At 33.3% G+C, this 22,623-nt stretch overlaps 4 protein-coding genes across 6 annotated transcripts in view; 1 reads left to right on the top strand and 3 right to left on the bottom strand.

The window, feature by feature from the left end:
- LOC125864940 (tropinone reductase 1) overlaps nt 1-22,623 on the top strand; it is a 116,426-nt gene that overhangs the window by 23,357 nt on the left and 70,446 nt on the right. The window lies entirely within an intron of this gene.
- Nucleotides 96-5,870, bottom strand: LOC125864931 (calcium-dependent protein kinase 20-like). Of its 3 annotated transcripts, XM_049545059.1 has the most exons (8): nt 4,644-5,870; nt 4,312-4,455; nt 4,057-4,209; nt 2,679-2,794; nt 2,192-2,359; nt 1,125-1,349; nt 851-964; nt 96-755 (listed from the first exon to the last, which is right to left on the bottom strand). In XM_049545059.1, the coding sequence occupies exons 1-7, from the start codon at nt 5,500-5,502 to the stop codon at nt 881-883; spliced, it is 1,749 nt and encodes a 582-aa protein (XP_049401016.1). In that variant the 5' UTR covers nt 5,503-5,870; the 3' UTR covers nt 96-755; nt 851-880. The 3 variants fall into 3 exon arrangements, with proteins under 3 accessions (XP_049401016.1, XP_049401017.1, XP_049401015.1); XM_049545060.1 differs by lacking the exon at nt 2,679-2,794 and adding an exon at nt 3,015-3,130 and having other exon boundaries at nt 96-964; XM_049545058.1 differs by having other exon boundaries at nt 96-964.
- Nucleotides 6,490-9,325, bottom strand: LOC125864934 (F-box protein At5g06550). The gene is made up of 2 exons (XM_049545064.1): nt 7,908-9,325; nt 6,490-6,878 (listed from the first exon to the last, which is right to left on the bottom strand). The coding sequence occupies exons 1-2, from the start codon at nt 9,209-9,211 to the stop codon at nt 6,638-6,640; spliced, it is 1,545 nt and encodes a 514-aa protein (XP_049401021.1). The 5' UTR covers nt 9,212-9,325; the 3' UTR covers nt 6,490-6,637.
- On the bottom strand, nt 10,029-14,933 carry LOC125864933 (myosin-binding protein 7-like). Its single transcript, XM_049545063.1, has 4 exons — nt 14,548-14,933; nt 12,176-13,817; nt 10,592-10,638; nt 10,029-10,411 (listed from the first exon to the last, which is right to left on the bottom strand). The coding sequence occupies exons 2-4, from the start codon at nt 13,574-13,576 to the stop codon at nt 10,309-10,311; spliced, it is 1,551 nt and encodes a 516-aa protein (XP_049401020.1). The 5' UTR covers nt 13,577-13,817; nt 14,548-14,933; the 3' UTR covers nt 10,029-10,308.

Below are 22,623 nucleotides of genomic sequence, written 5' to 3'. Positions count from 1 at the left end.
CCCTTCAGCACAGTTGCAATTATTATGGTTCATTAATATCAAAAAGTTATCTTCCCAAAGGAGAACTAAATCACCATGTCAGCAAGTTATAGCAATCAAGTCTAAAAATCTCAAGAAGATCCCTAAAAATGAGGTACTCACAAGAAATGGTGAGACAATTAACTAACAAACCAGGATTATCCTGCAGGAGCAACTTCAATACAAACCATTCAGGCTACTGGTTCAATGGAACACAGCCTAGACGAACATCGGTTTCCTCAACAGAAAGAAATAGGCAAATAAATAGAAGATACAATATTTGCCTTTCCTCTCTGATGCCTGACTAATTTTTACAGCATAACACAATCTGATTTTTTGTTCAAATACTTGTTTAGATGTAATAACAATGCCTGACTAATCTTTACAGCATACTTGAGAAATTCCTAAACGAGAAAGTGGTATGTATGGTTGGTGTATGCCTAGAAACTAGTCCAGAATCATATCATCAACTGCACCATTGACCATGAGTAAGCATTTTTGGCAGAGCAAGAGAAGAGTCCTCCTCCTTTAAGTGCGAGTGCGATAATTCCTAGGTTCCTAAACTTGTAATGGATGGAGGAGCGTAGATGGAAAGCAGTTACATGGATACGGTGCTTTACCCGTAGACGCTTCTCCAGCTCTTGCAAGAATTGTATCAAAGTCTCCCTTGGGATGGACTTCCCGAGTGACCGTACCGAGGAGTTCTATCGTACTCCATGCAGCTATGGTTGTTGATCCTGCAAAGTAAATGCAATCCAAGTTTCTGTTTCATGTACTTAGATGGATGATAATACACAAGTAGTATATGTTTTATCACTAGCATCAAGTTTACCAAGCTTTAAGGCCTATTGAATGCCAATTTTTACAACACACTTTTGCTTCCTTTGTCACCAAAGCCAGTGTCTTGCATCATCGCTACAAATTCACTGTAATCGATGCGTCCATCCTGAAAAAGAAAAATAAGTAAGAACAAATTGATATGAGCTTTCTTCTTACCTAATCCATGAACGTTATGATCTTATCATGTTCCAATGTTTAACCATGCACATTATACATCTGCAAGAAATGAGAAATAGAACTCTGAAGATGAGAATAATAGGGTTTACATTATCTTGATCAACTTCACGCATAAGCTCTTCGATGGGAATATTGCTTAAACCAAACTTATCACAAGCCTTTTGGAGCTCATCCTGCGTGATATATCCACTACCATCTTCATCAAAATATGAAAAAGCGGCATACATGTGATCTTCCTTCTGAATTTTGTTTAGATGGAGCATAGCAGCTATAAACTCGCCATAATCAATGGTACCACTATTATCAACATCTGCCTGAATTTTCCACACAGAAAGGTTCTTTCTTGTAAGGATCATTTTGGACAAATTTATTGTTAAGAATATATGAATGGAAACAAAATCAAGCAGTCGCAGAAGTATTCAACAGTTTAATTACATTGAGGAAAATGATCATGTGCTCTCCAGTACGTTGTCAATGCAAATCTTAGCTATGCAAGATTACTATTTTTTAGGTTCAAATTACTTATGTCCTATAATTACATTCTTGCTTAAAAGCCGTCCATTTATGAGATCTTATTACAAAAGAGTAAGTGCTATAGATTCCTTCACAAGGTAGGAGTAAGGTTGTGTATACACTACCTCTCAGACCTCACTTGTGGGACTACACGGTTATGTTGTTGTAATTGTTGTTGTAGTACGTGCTATAGACTCAGAGTTGATAAGTATTATTTTGACAATTCACAAAGGAATGTAAGTCAAGAGATGTCTGTAGCTGTAGTCTCAATTCCCTTTCAAATCTACGTTTAGCTGATCTAGGTCAAATCCAAAATATATCAACTTTGAAACAAGGAAGAAGCAGTCCTACTCCTCCCTTGACCCTTTTGGACAAACCATCACCAGCATCCCAGTGTATACAAACCCAACTATTCCACTCTTTTGGGTGTTGAGTTGAATTTAGAAGTAAATGATTTCGACTTCACCTATATACCTTTAGTCAATAATACTTCTAAAGGATACAGGTATACAATTTAATAATCTACGCGTCTAATAAGAGAAGACTGGTGTGACATATAAAGCCGATCATAGTTCTTAATGCTATTTAAAGCTGTATATAATGCGTATAAAAATGCTCTTGAACATAACATACAGATACTTACCGCTTGCATTAAACTAACAATTTCTGAATCGTTCAGATTGGCACCCACTCTTTCCAAACCCGTCTTCAGTTCTTCTAGTGTAATGTGTCCACTATTATCTGCGTCTATCATTTTGAACATTTCCTTCAGTCCTGCAATTTCCTCTCCAGACAGACTTTCAGCAATTACCTAAAAAGCAAACAGGAACTGCTCAGGCATAACAATTAAAAACCAGTATTACTTGATACTGCAATATGTTTGATATCCTTCTCCTGTTCCTGATTTAAAATTAGGGAGAAATGTATACAAGCCTGGAACAGCTGTGTATAAACAGGAACTAACCACAAATCTTCCACTTACGAAATAAAATGGAAAAACTATTAGATGATAGCCATGGTTTTTTCTTTGTTGAAAGAATTCTCATACATTTTCTTACGCAGAAATTCAATGAATGCCATTACTTGGGTAAACTCAGTGACCATAGATCTGAAAAGTTAGAATAACTTACTCTGATTGCTATCTTCTTTAATTTATTCATTGCAGAAAACTGATTGAGGCGACTTAGAACAGCACAATCAAGAGGCTTATCTGGAGCAACCCCACCAACACGGACCCATGGATGACCTGAAATAGACAATAAACATACTTGTCATTCAAGTAAAAAATATTTTACTGTACTTTCTTAAGCAAATATACAGACAGACATGATNAAAAACTATTAGATGATAGCCATGGTTTTTCTTTGTTGAAAGGATTCTCATACGTTTTCTATGCAGAAATTCAATGAATGCCATGACTTGGGTAAACTCAGTGGCCATAGATCTGAAAAGTTAGAAGAACTTACTCTGATTGCTATCTTCTTTAATTTGTTCATTGCAGAAAACTGATTGAGGCGACTTAGAACAGCACAATCAAGAGGCTTATCTGGAGCAACCCCACCAACACGGACCCATGGATGACCTGAAATAGACAATAAACATACTTGTCATTCAAGTAAAAAATATTTTACTGTACTTTCTTAAGCAAATATACAGACAGACATGATAGTGCCCTTCATACCAAATATAAAGTCAAGAACTTCAGGCTTAACCAATTTACAACTGCTTCTTCCATTACCTCTCCACACATTCTCTCTGTTAATCTATCTCTAAAAGAAGCTCAAATAGAAGCCAGAAATCACTCACTTTGTATACCCTTTTTAACATATGTACCCAAAAAAGTTAAGAAGATATTATTCTTAGGAATATAAGTCCTCTAATTACATATGTCTCAAATCTCAACCAGTCAACAATTTGGCTAAACTCCAAATTTATAAACACTAAGCTGCACAAGACCTTGGTTTGAGATACCACTGGTTTAATTTTTTCGAAAAAAAAACCTTCAAATTATCTGCTTTCAAGAGTCAGAAGAAAAAAATTGGCGTTTACATATCCTTTCTTACACGTAGCATGCACATGAAATGATGTATAGGTGAAAATGAAAGAACTTAAATACATCTGGTTCGTTAATATAGCATCAGGAAAAGCAAGTAATGCCACTGACTGCAACCAATTCCAACATCTAAACCTTTTGGGCATCTCCAGTTACTGTCATTAAAAGTAAGTGTTGTTCCATCTTACTTCAAATGACATGGGTGATAATAGTAAAACAGGACTTTTACGACAACAGGAATAAGGATATTTTTTGAACAAAAGGACCAAAAGAACTTTATGTAAGTTCTATAATAATAACGACTTTAGATGCATATGAAGACAGTTGAAAATCTATTTAAGAATTAAGTGATTCATCGGACAAGGAGAAAGGACAAGCAGTATCATCAAATACTGAAAACATACACAACATTGAGAAGAGCATAAAAGATCAGACTGGTGAATACTGCATCTTACAAAGAACTTCATGAGCTGTCAACCGCTTTTTGGGATCTCTCACCAGCATTTTTCTGACTAAATCTTTTGCACTTTCTGATATAGCAGGCCAGGGTTCTGATGCAAAGTCAAGTTCCCCTGTTAAAACTTGTTCAAATATTCCTTGCTCCGTCTCTGATTCAAAAACATCAAAATTCATAGGCAAAATAGTCTTCATCTTTATTTCAAGGTCTATAGGATCAAATCACAATGGAAGAAAGTAAAAAAGAACTTTACCATCCCAAAATGGGGGAACGCCGCTAAGCAGTATATAAATAATGACTCCAGCACTCCAAATATCACATTCTAGACCATAATGCTTCCGCAACACTTCTGGGGCCACATAGTAAGGGCTTCCAACAACATCATTGAAGATTTCACCTGGGTGTACCAGATTTGTATTCTTGATAAGGTGAAAGAAATAGAAGTAAAGCATCCATGGAAAAAGATGAATTGGAAATAATAATTATAGCCTATTGTTTTGAATCACCAGTGAGGTCCAGATAAATGACAGACTAGAGGTTGGTGCTAATTCCAGTATTAAGGAAATTGTGTTTTCAAGAGAATACCTGGCTTGAAGAACACTGATAATCCGAAGTCAATCGCCTTCAGAGTTGATTCCTCTTCCTGATCAGCAAATAGAAAGTTTTCGGGTTTCAGGTCCCTATGCATAACACCCAAGGAATGACATGCTTCTACAACACCTACTATTACTCTTGCAAGTTCAGCTGCCTTCTTCTCTGAATAATGCCCTCTTTGTAAAATCCTATCGAAAAGCTCCCCCCCTGCACAAAGCTCCATTACAACATGAACTGCAACAGCATCCTCATACGCCCCCACAATCTGTACCACACTTGGTTGTCCTGCCAAATGATGCATTATCTGAATCTCCCTCCTCACATCCTCTACATCCTCCTCAGTTGTCAACCTCCTTTTCGCAATGGACTTACACGCATATTGCTTCCCACATGACTTCCCTAAACATAAAAACGTCGTCCCAAACTGCCCTTGTCCTAACTTCCTCCCTAAACTATAAATCTCCTTCAAATTACCTGTTTTTCGTCCTAAAACAGATTCAATCTGAACCCCAATACTCGACGTTCTCCTAACATGAGTAGGCTTGTTCTGTTTCACCCCTTCCACAGGGGGCTTATCAGTAACAGTAACATCATTAGCAATCACTACATCATTATTCTCTTTAACACCCATTTGAGTATCAGCATTTATCATAAGATGTGGAGGTGGATTACCTTGAACACCAGATCTATCCACCGTGCCTTTCGATGAATCAACCGAATTCTCTGAATTAGGTTCCCCTTCATTTGGGAGTGGTAAATTCTCCGACTGATTAGGTTTCCACACAGCTGCAGTAACAGATTGTAAGAACCCATTGTTAGCCAATTTAGGTCCAACACAATTATTCCCCATTAGCTCAACTCAAACTCAACAATCAAAATCTCAACCTTTTTCGATTTCCAATACCATTATACTATAAATTCAATAGAACCCTAAATTTTTAACCCCAAATTGCTAAATACTCCACCAATCACTTGATTAAACCAAAAAAAAACATATCAAAATCTGAAATTTCGGCCTAAATTCAAGAATCGAACAAAATATGTTAGAATTAAAAAAAAATTGGGAGAAATTGTTGAGGAAATAGAAAAATATGGATGGATCGGTTAGAGAAATCGAAATGATATTTTGATCAATCCGTTAGAAGTTTTCTTTCATGCATGCATGTTTTATTATCGCTTACGTAAATACTTTGTATGTGAACGAGGGCGGAGCTACAATATTAGATATCATACGCCGAGCCAAATGGGATCATCTAAATTTCTTCCATAGGCCTTTTATTAGGTATTGTGGGACAAGCCAAGTGGAATCGTATGAATTTCTTCGATAGACCTTTTATTTGTATTAAGAAAGCCATTAAATATAACATGAATCTTGTATTGCGAATCTAACAACTAAAATGAGCTACATAAGTTTATGAGTTCTAGTTCATAATTATTTTTCTATATTGATATTAAATAATTTTTTAATACAAATACAAATTTTACCTCAAAGTTAATGACTTTGTCGCGATGGCAAGTTTAAAACCGTAAACTTCAAATTTTTGCTTCGCCTTGTGTATGTTAATGCTAGAACTATATTTATAGTTAAAATACGTGTTTATATTAGGCTAAAAGTAGAATAAACAGAAAAAGTTATCAGAAGTATAGGGTTATTTTTTACCTTTTTCATATAAAAAACTATGCACATTGAAATGTTAAAAAACAAAGAGTCTTATCATTCTTTACTCAAACGTAGGCACAACATCTTAATCATTCAAATTGAGATAGATTGAAACGTCTTAATCTTAATGAAAACAAATGGTATATTGAATCTCCCCTGCTTACAAGATCAATGAATAAAATGTCAATAACTATCTTAATAATCCCTCTTGTCAAGAAAACAAAATTTTAGTTTCATTCTTGCAACTTCATCTGTTTGTTCAGAAGATTGGTAAAAGTACAGCGCCTCGGGACTAACTGGTGAAGGTTTCATCACTGGCCTTTCATCAAAAAGAAAATCTGAAAGCGCCTGCATTTGAATCAGTGACTGACTCCCAGAAGGAAGGTTTGTTCTGCTGCGCCTTTTTCTCCTCGTCTTTCAGAGTCAACTCATCAATAGTACCAGGAAGATGTGCTTCAATGGCATTCTTAAATTTGTCGTGCAAATTGACTCTGTCGCTTGTTCCAGACACAAGAGTGCAAGCATTAGGCTTTTTTAGAAACTCCAAAACATTCACTAAATTCCTCCTGCAAGGCGAAATGACAGTTGAAAAATACAACAAAAAATAGATATTGGACCGAGCAAGGGAATTCTGAAACAGTTATCCTCTCCAACTCACTGGAGATCCTAAATGGACACACCGGGAAGGAAATCCTAAACAGACACACAAGGGGATGAAGAGAGTTGTCTCAGAAAATATCGCTGGTGATCCTAAGCAGACACAAGTGCAGGGCTCAGAGTGTTGTCTAGGAAAGTTTTCTTTTTTAGATGAAGCAGTTGCAATAAAAAAAAAGGCATCAAGAAGATGCAAATGAAAGTATAGCTACAAAAGAGATCACGTTACATGTCTAGGTAAGATATCGTCTTATCCATAGCACAAGAAAAACAGCATAACTAAGGCTGCAAAACGATGATACAACTTTCTCTCCCAGATAGGCGTCAACATCAGAACTCTCTCACTATGAAGTAGCAAAATTCAGTTAAGCATGATTATGCATATCTGGCGTTTGAGAACAAATCTTCAAGTATAAGGTTATCGTGGTTTGACTAAATTAATCCTGACTAGGATGTGTAAGGATTAGAAGAAAGGGGAGAAATAATAGAACACTAAAGATGTATCTTTTCTTAAAAAGAAGCCCACAACAAACATTCAATCCCATACCACAAAAATGAGTCACCATAGTTCATTAACTAACTAAAGTTTGTTTGTTTAGGTTTTTTATCAGTAAAAACATGTCAACCTTTAAGGTGGTCTATCTAAAACTATCATATGAGAGGAAAGGATTACAGTGATAAAAGACCTAAACGCACAAACTTTCGTGCGTTGATGCGCTCGTTTTTCTAGTTAATGAGCTTAACCGAGAGTATATGTGATATTGAATTACAGCTACTAAACCAATAGTGAACTTTTACATTTACCTATGGTGTCCACCTCCTTATAAAACATAACCATTACATGCTATTAAGGAAACTAGTACATATAATTTGTCAGCAAGCATGAAAACAATATCAAATTTTATCAAGTGACAGAAATATAGGAGACAAAAGTAGCATACCTGCTAACAAAGTTCTGGGTAATGGCAATTGAATCCTCTAAATTGATGACCAAATGCCACCATCCATTAGGTACAAAGATAACTTCACCCGCCTTGCAGACACATTCAATAGGTCTCTTTTTCCAATTCTTGGTTGCGTTGTAAAAGTTCATGAACCATTCTATGATTGAAACAGGACTTGCTACTTCTGCACCATCGGGACTTGGATGAACCCCTGGTGGCACCACATCAGGGGGAAATAATATCCATTTCTTGGATCCTTTGATTATTGCATTCCAAGCGGAGGTAGAATTTGGATCAATGTGGAATGACGAGCCAGACCCTGCAGGTCCAATTATAATCCATCTATAATCTGGCCTCTCATTACCCAAAACACTAAACAAATCCTCATTGAAGTACATCGGGACATCATAATCCTTTCCTAATTGAGGGATTTTCTCCGCAAACTTTGGGTCAAACAAATACAAGGGCCTTTCTTCCCTCACTTGATCAGAGTACTTAAAGTAGTCTTCAAGCTTCATTTCCACCGGCCCGACTGAAAATTTCACATCCCCACATTTCTCAACAAGATAATCCCTATTCCATTTCTCCAATCCAGGCCAATTCTCCAAACACCCTTCTAACAAAACCGGCTTATTCGGTTCCTCAAAATCCATCACAAACTCATCAAGAGAAATTCCTTTCCTCCTCACTATATTATCCCTCTCTAGCCATTCAGGTTTCATTTCAAGATTAGCACATAACCAACTCTGAAACAAGTAATCAGAATAAAAGTCTCTAACTTTCAAACCAAAACTCAAAACTGGAAATGAAGGCCTATATGCAGTAACAAAAGTAGACCTCCAACACCCCTTAAACAAGAACCCACCTTTACAAGTCTCCAATACAAGATTCCTCCAAAGGGGTTCATGATTACAGAAAATATAGAAACCTTTGCTAACAGTTGACAAAATACCCAAATGGGTACCTTCCAAAAGACCTAAAATATCAAGAACAAGCTCATCAGTTAAAGTCTGAAGATTACCTAGACCAGTATTTCTTGAATTATGAGATGATGGGTTGAAATAAAGATTCCCAAGTGGCTGAACTCCATAGGAATCTGATTGTGCTGAAGATTTCAAACTGAAACCTTCGTCTTCTTCTTCTTCTTCTTCTTCTTCTTCTTCTTCTTCTGGTGCTATTTGGTATGGTTCCGCTACCGTTTCTTCCTTTGCAGAAACAGAAATTCTCTTTGATTTCTTAATCTTACCATTTTTTCTCTTTCGTTTTTGCTGCTTGAATAACAAGCTCTTGGAACCCAGCATTGTTGAAGTTGAGAAGTATAGTTTGAGCCGCCAAGGCCTTGAGGTTTTTCACTGAGAGTAGTATTTGCAGTTCTGCAAAAACAAAGGGGGCTTTACCCCTGGTTTAGAACGTACAACGCTTCGATGCTGCCAAACCTGATCTATTTATAGTATGTGTGTTTTGCCCTTTTCTTATGTTTATTTATAGGCATACGATATAAAAAAGACCCTCAAACTTAACTTCAACTCGCAATTAATTACTTCAACATTGAGATTACACTTTTAGACATCTTAATTTGATCCCAATTGACAATTAAATCCTCCAACGCGTCATCAATCTCTCATGAACTCTCAATACTAACAATAACACTATAATCAGTAAAATCTCACAAGTGAGGTGTGAGGAAAGTAGAATGTAGGCAGATTTTACCACCGTCTCGTGAAGATAGAGAAGTTGTTTTTTTCAGAACTCTCGACTCAAGTGCAACAAATCCCAATACGGACTCCCGAGTCCCAATGCTATCATAACACATAAATTTTGGAGGTGTGACACAATGAATACAAGTTAAAGTGACAGCTAAGACTAAGTTTGAGTGATTGTTCATCGTATTTGAATGTTTACATGCTTATTAACGCCAAAGTTGGAGTGAATAGCTCTAGCAGGAGCAATTCATTAACACGTCGTAGTAGACGAATAAGAAAGAAGTTGTTAGACAACGAATACAAAAGTGCAATAAGCACTAACATCTGATTGACCAAAAAAGAAAAAGTAACAAGAGAAAAAATTCATTCACAACTTGTAATATACAGGAAAAAAAAAGAAAAAGAAAACCTTGAGTAGAAACCAAACAAGCCATATTGATCACAATTATTCACAAGTTCCAAACTGGCAGTGGAACATCTATATTTTCAATGACACTGGTTCAGCCAAAGGTTACAATTGCATGAATCAAGCGGAAGAACACAGTGCAGAGTGAACCCACAATTTGCAGCAGCAAGGAATACAAGGGGGAGAAAGAAAGTAAAATGAAAAAGCAATCAATCTGACTACAATCCATTTCGTACTGACGTTTATGAAACAGTCTTCAGTGATCGGTGTGGACTTCTAGGATCTGGTTTTACACCTGCGTGCTCATCAGACATCTCCACTGCCCCACGTGAGGTCCCTTGTCTAAAAGCATTAGCAAGCCTGGATTGTTGGTCGACGATCCAAATGGGTACCTAACAAGTATCAAGATTTAATTGAATGTTAAAAATTGCTCAAACAAACAACTAAACCCAAGCAGACAGAAAGGGAAATAGGTTGTTGCTTTCTTTGCTTAAGGTAAGAGAATCGTAGGAAGTTGAAGCAGTATAGAAACAATTTATTGAAAAGAAACCGGATTGCAATGATCAACTCACTTGCATCTGCGTGCTTTTCTTCTCCATAAAACAAAGCATGTGACCCACTGAATAAAAAAGAAAATAAGATAAATCAGCTTACATATAAATCAGAAGACAACACAGAAACAGGAGGGCAAAATAAGAAAAGTGGATTGACGGAATAAGATGAGAGTGAGAAATTTTGATGTAAGAATAAAACAATTGATTTGCTATTTATTACCCCATATATGATTCTTAGCTAGGTCCACATTGATTCTAGAGATTGTAGGTCCTTTGGGACAACTTAACAACATGATTTTAGGTCTACCATGTTCACTTTTAGCGTCATCAATGTAATAGAAGAAAAATCAAATGGTAATTATGATATTTTGACCCTAGAACCCCTTCTCCTCACAGGAAATAAACAATTAGTTCTAGCCCATTTGTTTAGAGTCCAAGTAGCCCACCCAAAGTAACTAAAGTAGAGAACTTGGTGTCAACTATCCATGTCCATAAGGACAAACATGGCTATACGGGAAGATGCCTTTGAAAATGCATCAAGATCTAAGTGATGTCATAATGACCTTGCAAAATAATCTGTCTACTTGCCATTTGAAATGTGATTCTGCTAAAACTTTCGAATTACACGGGTTAGGAACAGCTCTTCCCATTTGAGAATGGACTTCTTGATTAGACATAAGCCCAAGACACTAATTCTTATGATATTATCTGGTGACTTGATTGAAGATTAAGTGTACTTGGATTAAACTTATTGAAACATCTTAAACATAATTTTCTCCAAACACCAGCTCTGAGCCACACCAAACCTCACTCATAGTTGATCCAATAAGAAAAAGACAATGACCACAAAAGCTAACTCAAGGTCCGGTAGAGGTTTCAGAAAGAGACACAACCCAATTCATTCTCAGTTTTTCCTTTTTAGGTGACCAAAGGTTTCTCTCGCTCCATGATAGGCAGAAAATGTTTTATTCATCATCCTAAATTCTAAATGGTTTATCTTATTACACAAAGCAGCTTACTACAAAGATTGCCCCAAAGTCTCACCAAGAAGAAAGCTAAGAAATGGGAAGACAGATTCTCACAGCACTATATTCAGAGTGCAGCAAATAAATCACCATCTTGCATGAAATAAATCACTCGAAAGAACTCAAACCTTTTTGTTTTGAGATAATTGCAACAAGAACTCAAGCACATAAATGAAGTAGCACAATGACAAAAGAGTATTCTATGTATCAACCTTTCTAATACATTGTATAATTACATAACTTTGGCATTAATAGATTACCCAAAGAAATCTTAAACGTCACATGCAGAAACACTTACAGTAGGGCATTTTGGTACATTACACACATTTTTAGTTTAACACAAGATTCAAAAGTCTTCTTTATTTCTTTAACTTACTGTCAAGTCAAACTAAGATTAAAAAAAAATTGAAATGGAGGGAGTATATGTTTACTGTCACAAAATTGCTTCTAAATGTCCATGCAATGAGCCAATAACCCAAAATTTGTGCTTTCACGTTGGACAAAGACCATAAGTATCATCATAACTGAGAAATCAAGCTACTGCAAACCATAAAGTTAACACAGATTAATACCATACCTTGAATACAGACATGCATGAAAAGCTCCCAATTACAGATGCCTTCTTCGCAGGTTTTCTCACGGCTGGAGACATCTCTTTGCAAAACTGCTGAGCAATCTCCTTGAGCAATATCACCTGTGCTTTATCAGTCCGCATAGCAATCATAGCCTGTCTCATTGATTCCCGGTCAGCCTCAAGTGCCTGGAGCCTAAAGTACAACTTTGTGACCTCTGGATCTCCAAAATCTGTGTTATTTAATGAATCCCTCGGGGTATAGTCGTCAACCATTCCAGCTGAAGCCTTGAGTTCTGACACACCATTATATCCACCCCCCTGATGTACAGAATCAATTGTGTAAACTCGGTCACTCATGTCATCTCCAATTTCTGATGAATTATCCACCTTCCTCAAGTTTGAACGCTCTTCTGATTGTGAATATTCTGCTTTTCTAATACTTCCACCAAATTTTGGAGAATCTGAGATGAAATCTGAGTTAATTTCTTTATTTGTAATGAAGGGAGATCCTACACTATCAGTTGAAAATTTTCTAAGATGTCTATTCCTCCTTGGGGAATGACCAACTATCACTTTTTCAAGTATGTTGTTCTTGAAAAGATCCCCATCTGTGCTTCTTGGTGTCCTCTCCAATTGATTGATCCTATGCTCCAAATCGCGTAATTGGTCACATGAACGTGGGGTCTCTTCAAATGCATATTTCTCAACATCAACAGTGTCATTATCAAATTCTGTGTATACTTGATTCTCATTAATAGTGCATTTCAATGGAGGGTAATCGAAGGGAGGAACTTCGAATTGCCCATTGATAGTCTCGGAGATACTATTGTTCCGACTAAAACGGCCCTTTTCTGTCTCACAATCACCCTCAGCCTCAGATTCTGTTAGCCCATAACTCATCATTCTATGCTTATACATTTGCACCTCACAAGTCAATGATTGAATTGTTTGCTCCCTCTTGTATAATATATCCTCCAACGCCATAATCTCCTGCTGATCATGCGCCGTTTTCTCCTCAGTGTACCTCTTGAATTGTTTAAATTCCATCTGAACCTCTGCCTTTTCTCCTTGCAACCTCAAAATCATGGACATGGCCTCATTCGCCGCCGAGGAAGACGCATTTCGTTCTTCCTCCAACTCGGCACCTAAATCCTGAATTGTGTGTTGTTGCTTACTTACCATTTCCCTAAGTGCTGTACATTCATTTTCAATTTCAATACGAGCATTTAGAGGTAAGACAAAGCCTGGGATCATAAACTTATTCTCATTATATTCATCAAATTTTCGCTTCACAGATCGGAGCCAAGTCCCTGAATAGGACCTGTTCATTGCAGAACAACTGCTGCACCCGCAGTAACAACAGTTGACCTGGCTGGTCGTCGGGGGAGAATTTTGAGAATCCATATTTATTGCACATCCAATCAATCGTCCAGCCTCAATTCAGAAATTGATTCCTCAAATAGAATCATAAAAGAAAAGCAGGAAAAAATAACAGAAATATAACAAATTAAAAGACAATTAATCCTGTACAACAAGCTCTCAATCCTTCCATCTTCAATAAAATGTTAATGTATATATGTATACCCCTCGACTTCACATAGGATGAATTCCTCCTTCCCTCAGTTGCAACACAGAATACACATTCCTGCAAAAACACCCACATTTTTTTCAATTCCAATCCTAGGCACAATACCCTAGAGCTAAGTTCACATTGCTGTACTCCAAAAAAAAAAAAATAGCTGGACACCAACAATAATTAATACATGGATTGCTATGTGCAATACCAAGGCCAAGATTAGCTTTATCCTGCCAATGTTGATGCCCATATCTATTTCCACATTTTATTCAATACAAAAATAATTCTACATCACCACCCTCATCAATGAAAAAAACTACACATTTCACATAAATTAAGCAGAGCCTTGTACCCAAAAACAAAATGGTTGTATCACTACTCTGTTTGGATGGCTGTTACGTATTGTTTCATAAAGTAATGCATCGTACCATACTGTATTATTTAAAGGAGTATAATGTTTGAATAGATCATATCCTTTTCTATCCTTACATAATATCACACATCAACAATCTGAACGATAAAACCTACAATATACAATGATCACATCAAATCAATCCTTACGCAAAATGAAAATTCTCGTCATTAGCTAATGATGAATTTAACCAGTATCAATCAAAACAAACATTGCATTTAAACTAACAATACAATTCAATACAACATGATCAATATTCCTTGTATGAAAAACACAAGAAATCCACCAAATGCAAATCGATGCACATAAATACGAACAAATATACATTTACACATATAAATTGATCGGAAAAAAAAATTAAAAAAAATTATCATGAAATTAAGGTACCTGAAAATCATACGGTATAGCTGTAGCTGAGAAACGGAGGTGAAATTCTCCCGGAAAAAATGGAAATTATCGTTCCAGCTTCCCGGAGAATTGAAGATATCGAGGAAAGCGAGGGAAAATGAATGAAAAAAAAAATAGAGAGATAGAGAGAGAAAGAGAGGGATAGAGGGAAAAAGGAAAAAAAATCAAACGTGGGAGAGAGAAAAGAAGGGAATTGAAAACCCTTTTTTGTGTATTTTTTTGTTTTTGTTTCCCCAATTTGTAAATTTGTTAACTGTTTTCTGATTATTTTTTCCTTTTCTTTTCTCTCTAGTTCTTTTAAATGATGAAAATGTGAGATGATTTAGAGAGGAAAAGAAAAGGGGTGAGTTTTGGAATTTCATTATTGTTGCTAAGCTAGAGAAGGGGAATTTTGGTTGAGAGGTTTTTACGGAGAGTAATAACTGAAATCGCGTACTAATGTTTGAATAATATTTTATCATTATTAGATATTTGATTATCTAACAGAATTAGAACGATATGGAGAGAAGTAATATATAAGTGTTGATATAATCTAAGATATTAGGCAATTAGTAATTACTAGTATATGTTCTTAAATACTTCAGTTATTCGAATTTTTAAGAAATGATGTATTTGTTATCTATAGAAGTGATATATACGTGTTGATATAATCTAAGAAATTAGGTAATTAACAATTATTAGTATATGTTCTTAAATACTTCATCTACTCAAATATTGAGGAAGGGCATTTTTCTTATCTATGATTATTGTGTTATTGTCTTGTTTTTTTATGTTTATGTTAGATTTTTCCTTGTTAATTCTATTGAGAGACTAATATATGTCACACACTAAATATTCAAATCAGAATTTATTTTCTTTTAATTATGTGTATTTGAGGTGTGAAGAAAATATTTTTTGAGAAAATAAGTCTGTGTTTTATTTATTTATTTGTCGGTACATAAATTTAAAAAATTATTTTAAAATATTTATATATAATTTAAACAAATATAATAGTAGGTTTCAGGTTAGGAGGGTACGGTGATGACTGATTAGGATGTTGTTTACAGGGTTAGGGTGAAACTAAGTTGCGTTGAGGAATGAAGAGCATGTAATCAAGTAATATATCATTTGTAAAACTTGTTTTCCAGACATATTTTTATTAAGAAAGTTGTCTTATCGAAATTTTAGATCAATCAAATATGAAAAAATTAAAAAATAATTAGTGTTAATTATGATATAATACTTTAATGTGACTATATCCAAGTGAGGATTGGGATAAGGATGAAGATACTCTTGACTACATGTTTTCCATTAAAAACAAGTGATTTTTTTTTCATATGAAGCAACATGAATCCTCAAAAGGTATTTTGACTATTTTTTCTTTAACTAAAAAAAGGAGTAATTTCATATCCTTGGAGATCTTGGTTGGCAGAATCCTTACCTAGTGAGGGCCATGTTTTCTCTAAGTTTTTTTTTTCATTTCATTTTTAATGTTAGAACTAATAATTAATTAAATACTTTGGTTAAATTAAATGAAGAATATCTTATAATTATTTTGGCTGAATCTTTGATAGTGTCTACCTGATTATATTGAAAATATATATATAAAAAAATTTACGCAATTCGATCAAATTTGTTGAAATATACCTATTGTATTATTGTGTATAGATATGCATATTAGTATCATAATGCATCATATTTGTAGTTTTTTTCCATCTACATCTAAACATATTCATAATTTAAATATGCATTTTTCACTACAATGGTTATATGGCAGATCGAATAGTATATGCATATTTAGCATTTAGTATTTAGTATAAACATATACAATTTATATATTTGACACGTATTTTATAAAATAGTTATTCAAACTTCAAAGTATTTAAAGCCGTAATTATCCCAACATATAAAATTTTAAAATTTTAAAAGTAGAATCACGCAATACAATTGTCGAAAGATGGATGCTCTATTATATTTTATTTCATTAAGAAAATATTACAAATTTAGTACATATTGTTCAAAAAAATTATGAAAGAGGAACTAATTTGAGATAAAACAATATGTTATTATACAAAAAAGGCAAATTTTGGATTCTCTTATGATTGCCATGGAGTTGTTTTTTTTCCCAAGATGAAATAACATAAATGAATGAACAAAAGAAAATCAAGCCTTAAATATAGTTAAAATACAAATTGTTGGTTATACATTAAGCTAAGATGTTAACCTCTTAATTTAAATTAAAGACAAAGACATTTCATCACTAAAAAGGGCTTTTTATTTTATTTTTAGTAAGTACGATATTCAACTTATATTTTTTTGTCGTTTTATTTAAAGTTGATTGAATCTTAAATGTATTTAGTTGGTATAACTTTTGACTTATGACAAAACAAAACAGAGAAAATGATCTAATATATGAGTAGTTAATATACTATTTCTATTGAAATGACTTTTGATGTATAATAAAAAATGTTCATTCTAATCCTTTGTCCTAAACCTATTAGATTTACTCAAAAAAAGTGTTAAGTTTAATGGTGGAACCCACGGGACAAATAAAATACACCATTATTGAGTTTCATCAAATGTATAACTTCATTTTTTCCACTCTCTCTAACAAAAATCACTATTTCTCTTTCCATTCTTCAATAACCAATGTGTAATTTCCACTAAATCCACCACGAAACCCGATCAGTGCCAATTCATAGTTGTACTTTAGAAATTGCGATATAACTTCAAATCGACATATTCACTAAAAAATACTTTATTTATGTATGAAATTTGCGTATGAAGAATATATTTTGATCCATCTTTTTACTAAAGCTCTCAAGCATCAGATTCATCATTTACTATATGGATTGTGAAATATAAATTGAGCTACATTCACAATAGCCAAATATATTACATGGACTAACTCGGGCTAAAAGAGATAAGAATATCAAAACATCCCGAAAATCTTAGAACAATTAAATAAATCTACAATATTAGAGCCAAAATAGAGATATTATTGGCTAGCAAAACTAAACGTAGCTTGTCACAAATTTTTATTTGTTCGTATTTGATATAATTAATACAAATACTAGGCTTAATAAATAGAGGAAATTACGCGGTTAAGCAAACATATACTGGTTAATTAGCCAACATAGCTACAATTTGCATTAATTACAATTCGGAACTTACTTCTAGCTGTAATTACATTCTTCTCTCTCGCCTCTTTCCTATCTTCTTATCTTTCTTGCCTCTCTCTCTGGAATCTCGCTCGCCTCTCTCCTCCTTTTCAATCATCTCTCCCTCGCCTCTCTCATATCCCTGCATGGTCTCTCTCTTGACTCTCTTCTGCCAGTCTCTCTCACTTTATACAAACATAAATTATACAAATACATAATTTATGTTTGTAAAAGCAAGAGAGAGACTGGATATACAAATACAAATACATATCTCTTCACCCTATACACTTATAATTATACAAATATAAATCTCTCATGTTCAGTTCTCTTTTGTTTTTCTCTCTCACTCTTTGTACAAACACAAATTATACAAATACAATCATTGATACATATACATACTAGCTACATATATACAATTATCTAACCGATATACAAATATAATTCACTTGTCTCCACTCTCTGCCCTCGCTCGCCTCTCTCCTCCCTCTAACATATAGCTACGAATCATAATTAGCAAATTATATGGCGCCTAAATAAGTTACTTTAAGTGACTATATGCAAAAATTCTTCTAATATATATTATACCCTAAAAAGTTCTCAAAACAACGAAGAGAATATAAATTGTAGTCAAGTGAATGAAATATTTTTAATTGAGGTGACGATTTGAAATTACCACGTCCACAATACTTCCCCGGTGAAGCCATGAATGAGAACAATGGATTTGGTCGGGCCGCATTTAGTGATGGATAGGGATGGTAATGGAGCGGGGCGGGTGGGTTTTAGGTCATGCGGGGCGGGTTGAAGTGGTTTTTTTAAAACTAATGCGGGGCGGGGCAAGGCAAGGCGGCGCGAGTTGCGGGTATATGTGATTTTATTATGTGAGTCCAAACTTAATCTTAACTTTTTATATGTTATAAGAGTGATAGAACATTATTTATTAAGATAATCTCTAGAAAGCTACTAAAATATTCAATATAGCAAATGAAAGTGGTTCAATAAATTTCTTACATGTTTCCCAATTGACCTCTAAAAATAAATTTTCAAGTCACTATCCTATTAAATTAAGACAACTTAATGAAAAATAAATTTATTTATATGAATTTTATTTTTAGTATCAAAATTAACTAGAAAATAAAATATTATAAAAATTATGCGAAGCAAATCTATGCAGGATAGGGTGGGACAGGTTAAAGATGAAAAAGATTATTATACGGAGCAAAATAAAATAAAATAAATTAAAAATTTTACTGGTTAAGCTCTGCCCCACGCCATCCGTTGCCATCCCTAGTGATGGGTTCGGGGAAAATGGAACATTGGTGGTTTAAGAAATGAAAGAGAAATAATGTTTTTTTTATGAAAAAGTAACGAAAATGGAGTTAAATGTGATTAAAATATTTCCTTGAAGCTATTTAAGATTATTAAATATTTTGTTTGGTACGTGGGTTTATAGTCAAACTTATAATGTTTCTTCGACAAATTTATTAGATTTAGGATAAAGAATTAAATGAACACATTTTATTGCATATTAAGGTCTAAGGACCATTTTGATCAAAATATTATTTCTTCCTTTTAAAAGGGGAAATTTTATGACCATATTACAGACTACAAAAATACAAATATGTTCATGTTTTTTTTCCATAAAAATTCAGAACCAAACAATAAAAATAATAAGTTCATTTCTAATAAATCATTGACATCACCAACTATTAACATCGATCAATATTATTATTATCGAATTATCATATCATAACAAAAATTTTGATATCGTAATTTTGGTAAAACGCAGGATTCGAGAAAAAGGTAAAATTTGGAAATAGAACAATTCCTTCTGTCGTGTATCCTCGATTAATGCAACCTCATTATGATATATATTTTAATTTTTTTTGGTATTAAGTATGAAATTTGGGTTTTAGAAACAACATATCAAAATACTAAATATCATATCGATGTATATAGTCACATAAACAATGCGCATGCGCGTGCACACACATAAACATATATATAAAAATCAAGAAAATGTACATGAAATAACAAACATCTAGAGTATATTATGTAATATAGCTATAGTTTCGATTATTTTTAATCTGTGGTTACAGTTTCACGAATTTTTGCTATTCGGTTTCCTGATTGTATAAATTCAGAATTTGTGTAATTCGCCTGATTGTATAAATCTATAATTTGTATAATTTGTTTCTTGATTTTATAAATCTAGTATATGCTTACTATAGTTATTTGTATACGATTTATGAAAAAATCATAATAAATTACTATGCTTGAATATTGGCAAGCGAAAATACAAACAGAGTTTTGAAAATAATCATAAATGTATAAACACAAAATTTATATATACTTACCTTATTTGTGTATTCGCAAACAAAATATACAAACGGGCAAGCGAAATATACAAACCGCAACCTTCATAGTAAACATAACTATAACTATGAAGCTCAATTACTGAAACTATAGCTATAGAACTTTATTATGTCTATTATATTTGTTATTTTTGAATTTTTCTCATATATATTATTAAAATACTAACAAATATGCAACATAGTATTAGTATAAACTAAGGGGTCGTTTGGTTTGAAAATAAGTTATGTTGGGATAAGTTATGTTGGGATAAGTTATGTTGAGATTAGTTATGATGGGATGAATTGTGTTGAGGTTATTTTTTATTGAGTGTTTGGTTTGTTGCATTCAAAATAATAAATTTTAAGAACAATTTATTTGTTTACAAAAATGCCCTTCATTAATGTAAAAAGTAATATAACAAATGGGTTGAAAGAGACATTTTTGTCATTTACCTATTTTATCCCGGGATAAGTTATTCCGGGATTACTATACCACCCAAGGAGAGGGATAACTTATCCCGGCACTAATTATTAATCTTGGGATAAGTTATCCCGAACTTGCCAACCAAACAACAAAATAAGCGGTACTATAATTTAATCCCGGGACTATTTGGTATTATCCCTCACACCAAACGACCCCTAAATGTTTAGAAGTTAAAAGTCTGACTACTTTATTTTGATTGAAATATATTAAATGTAACTGATTAACAAAAGAAGTTATTTGTACTTTCTTTTGAATATATATATATATATACACACACAAAGCATGTGTAATGTGTTAGTATGATACAATTAAGACCCTTTTTTGAATTGTCGAATTCATAGTACTTTATTATACAAGTATATATTAGTCGAAGTTGAACAAACTATGATTACCGATTTATCAAATCGCAAAATATCAAAATCGAACTTCAAAATACCGAACCATATTGAATTAAATTGGTATGATAATGACATAACTTTAAAAAACGAATACCAAAATTACGACACCAAAATTTTAAATACTATATCATACCATGCCCACCTTAGGCAACTACAACATTAATCACCTTTGTTATAACTATCACCATCATCATTACCAATCATTAACACTGGTCATTACCACTATTAATGCAAACCAACTCCATTCCCATTAGCGACCATGAGCATAAATATTTTATTTTCTTTAATAATAATTTTGTTTTATCAAATGATATTTTATATTTAAATTATATATTTATTATATTCACAAAAGAATCATGCCCATTCAAAATTTTGTTCTCTAAAACATGAAATAAAGATAACCATATAAAATGTAAAATATTTGATAGAATTTATTTCAGAAATGTAGAATGTACGAGAAATTTAAATGTAAAATAATTAATCAGCTTATTTACTCGAAATATCCTTCAATTACAAAAGAACTCTAATTTTTTTAACTCATATTTCTTCTTCCATCGTTCTCCACTGGATTAACGTACGTGTGTCAATCAAACACTCAAATTAAGAGTTAGTTGATTCTCTCCGAATTACGTACACTTCTCTTTCTAGTATGCTTTATCCATAAGAATACTGAACTCCCAGTTGAGACAATGACCAAGTCTAGATGACTGTTTATAAAAAACACAAGTCTCCACAAATCATATTGGAGTCGACACCTAACTAGTGTTGAAAGGCCAAGAAAAATAGTGATCTAATGATAGGACAACAAACGATCGAAGCTAAAAAATATATGTAGTTTCAAAATAGACGTATTATGTTGAAATAGTTTCAAATCTATTACTTCCTCGGTTCCTTTTTACTTGTCCAATCTTGTCTTTTTATTTGTCCCTTTTACTTATCGTTTTTGACAAATCAAGAAAAAATAATATTTTTTAACCTATTACATCCTCAATTTATTTAGAGAGTTAATATTTTTGAAAAAAATAGCACCTTTTTAATGAATAAATTAATTTTGGATTCTATCATTAATAAGGATAAAATGGTAAATTCATATATCAATTATTATATACTTAATAAGTGTGCTAAGTAAAAAATAGACTAGTAAATTATAATAGAGGGAGTATAAAATAAGATTGAAAGAGCTGATTAATCAAAAAATATATTCAATATTTAGATCGAGACACGATATCTCAATTATTCAATGTATATTCAAAATCTAACATTTTTTTAAAATTATTTTAATAAAAACAAATAAAGCCTTAAGACAACAATTGGGACACTACTTTTAAAAGAACTTTTGGAAACTAAACACTTGTCTAAAAACATAAAAAAAATTAAGTAAAAATTAGGCAAATGACATAGTATAAGAAAGAAATTACTTTCTTTCTCTACTCTTTCATTAATTACCAAAAATCCCTTTTTTTAGTGTTTTTTGGATACATAATATAGCAGTGTGGATACTTAATATAGTAGCACGGATACTTTAATTAATAACGGGCGGATACTTAAATTATTATGTTGTTAGCAGCACAGATACTTAATTAACGGGCGGATGCATAATATAGCAGCGCGAATACTTTAATTAATAACGGGCGGATACTTAAATTATTAAGTTATTAGCAGCACGAATACTTAATTAACGG

The sequence above is a fragment of the Solanum stenotomum genome, chromosome 5, assembly GCF_019186545.1.
Source record: "Solanum stenotomum isolate F172 chromosome 5, ASM1918654v1, whole genome shotgun sequence".
NCBI lineage: Eukaryota > Viridiplantae > Streptophyta > Magnoliopsida > Solanales > Solanaceae > Solanum > Solanum stenotomum.
Note: the sequence above shows the minus strand (reverse complement) of the source record. Positions and strands in the feature narration are given on the sequence as shown.

What these genes read in the sequence shown, in the direction of transcription:
- LOC125864931 (XM_049545060.1), bottom strand. Translation starts at nt 5,502, where the DNA reads ATGGGGAATAATTGTGTTGGACCTAAATTGGCTAACAATGGGTTCTTA. An exon ending in ATCAGTGTTCTTCAAGCCAG is followed by an intron (nt 4,456 to 4,643) that starts GTATTCTCTTGA and finishes TGGTACACCCAG; the next exon opens with GTGAAATCTTCAATGATGTT. An exon ending in TAAAGAAGATAGCAATCAGA is followed by an intron (nt 2,360 to 3,014) that starts GTAAGTTCTTCT and finishes TTTGCTTTTTAG; the next exon opens with GTAATTGCTGAAAGTCTGTC.
- LOC125864933 (XM_049545063.1), bottom strand. Translation starts at nt 13,576, where the DNA reads ATGGATTCTCAAAATTCTCCCCCGACGACCAGCCAGGTCAACTGTTGT. An exon ending in CATGCATGTCTGTATTCAAG is followed by an intron (nt 10,639 to 12,175) that starts GTATGGTATTAA and finishes TTTTTTATTCAG; the next exon opens with TGGGTCACATGCTTTGTTTT. An exon ending in AGAAAAGCACGCAGATGCAA is followed by an intron (nt 10,412 to 10,591) that starts GTGAGTTGATCA and finishes GATACTTGTTAG; the next exon opens with GTACCCATTTGGATCGTCGA.
- LOC125864934 (XM_049545064.1), bottom strand. Translation starts at nt 9,211, where the DNA reads ATGCTGGGTTCCAAGAGCTTGTTATTCAAGCAGCAAAAACGAAAGAGA. An exon ending in ACCCAGAACTTTGTTAGCAG is followed by an intron (nt 6,879 to 7,907) that starts GTATGCTACTTT and finishes TTCGCCTTGCAG; the next exon opens with GAGGAATTTAGTGAATGTTT.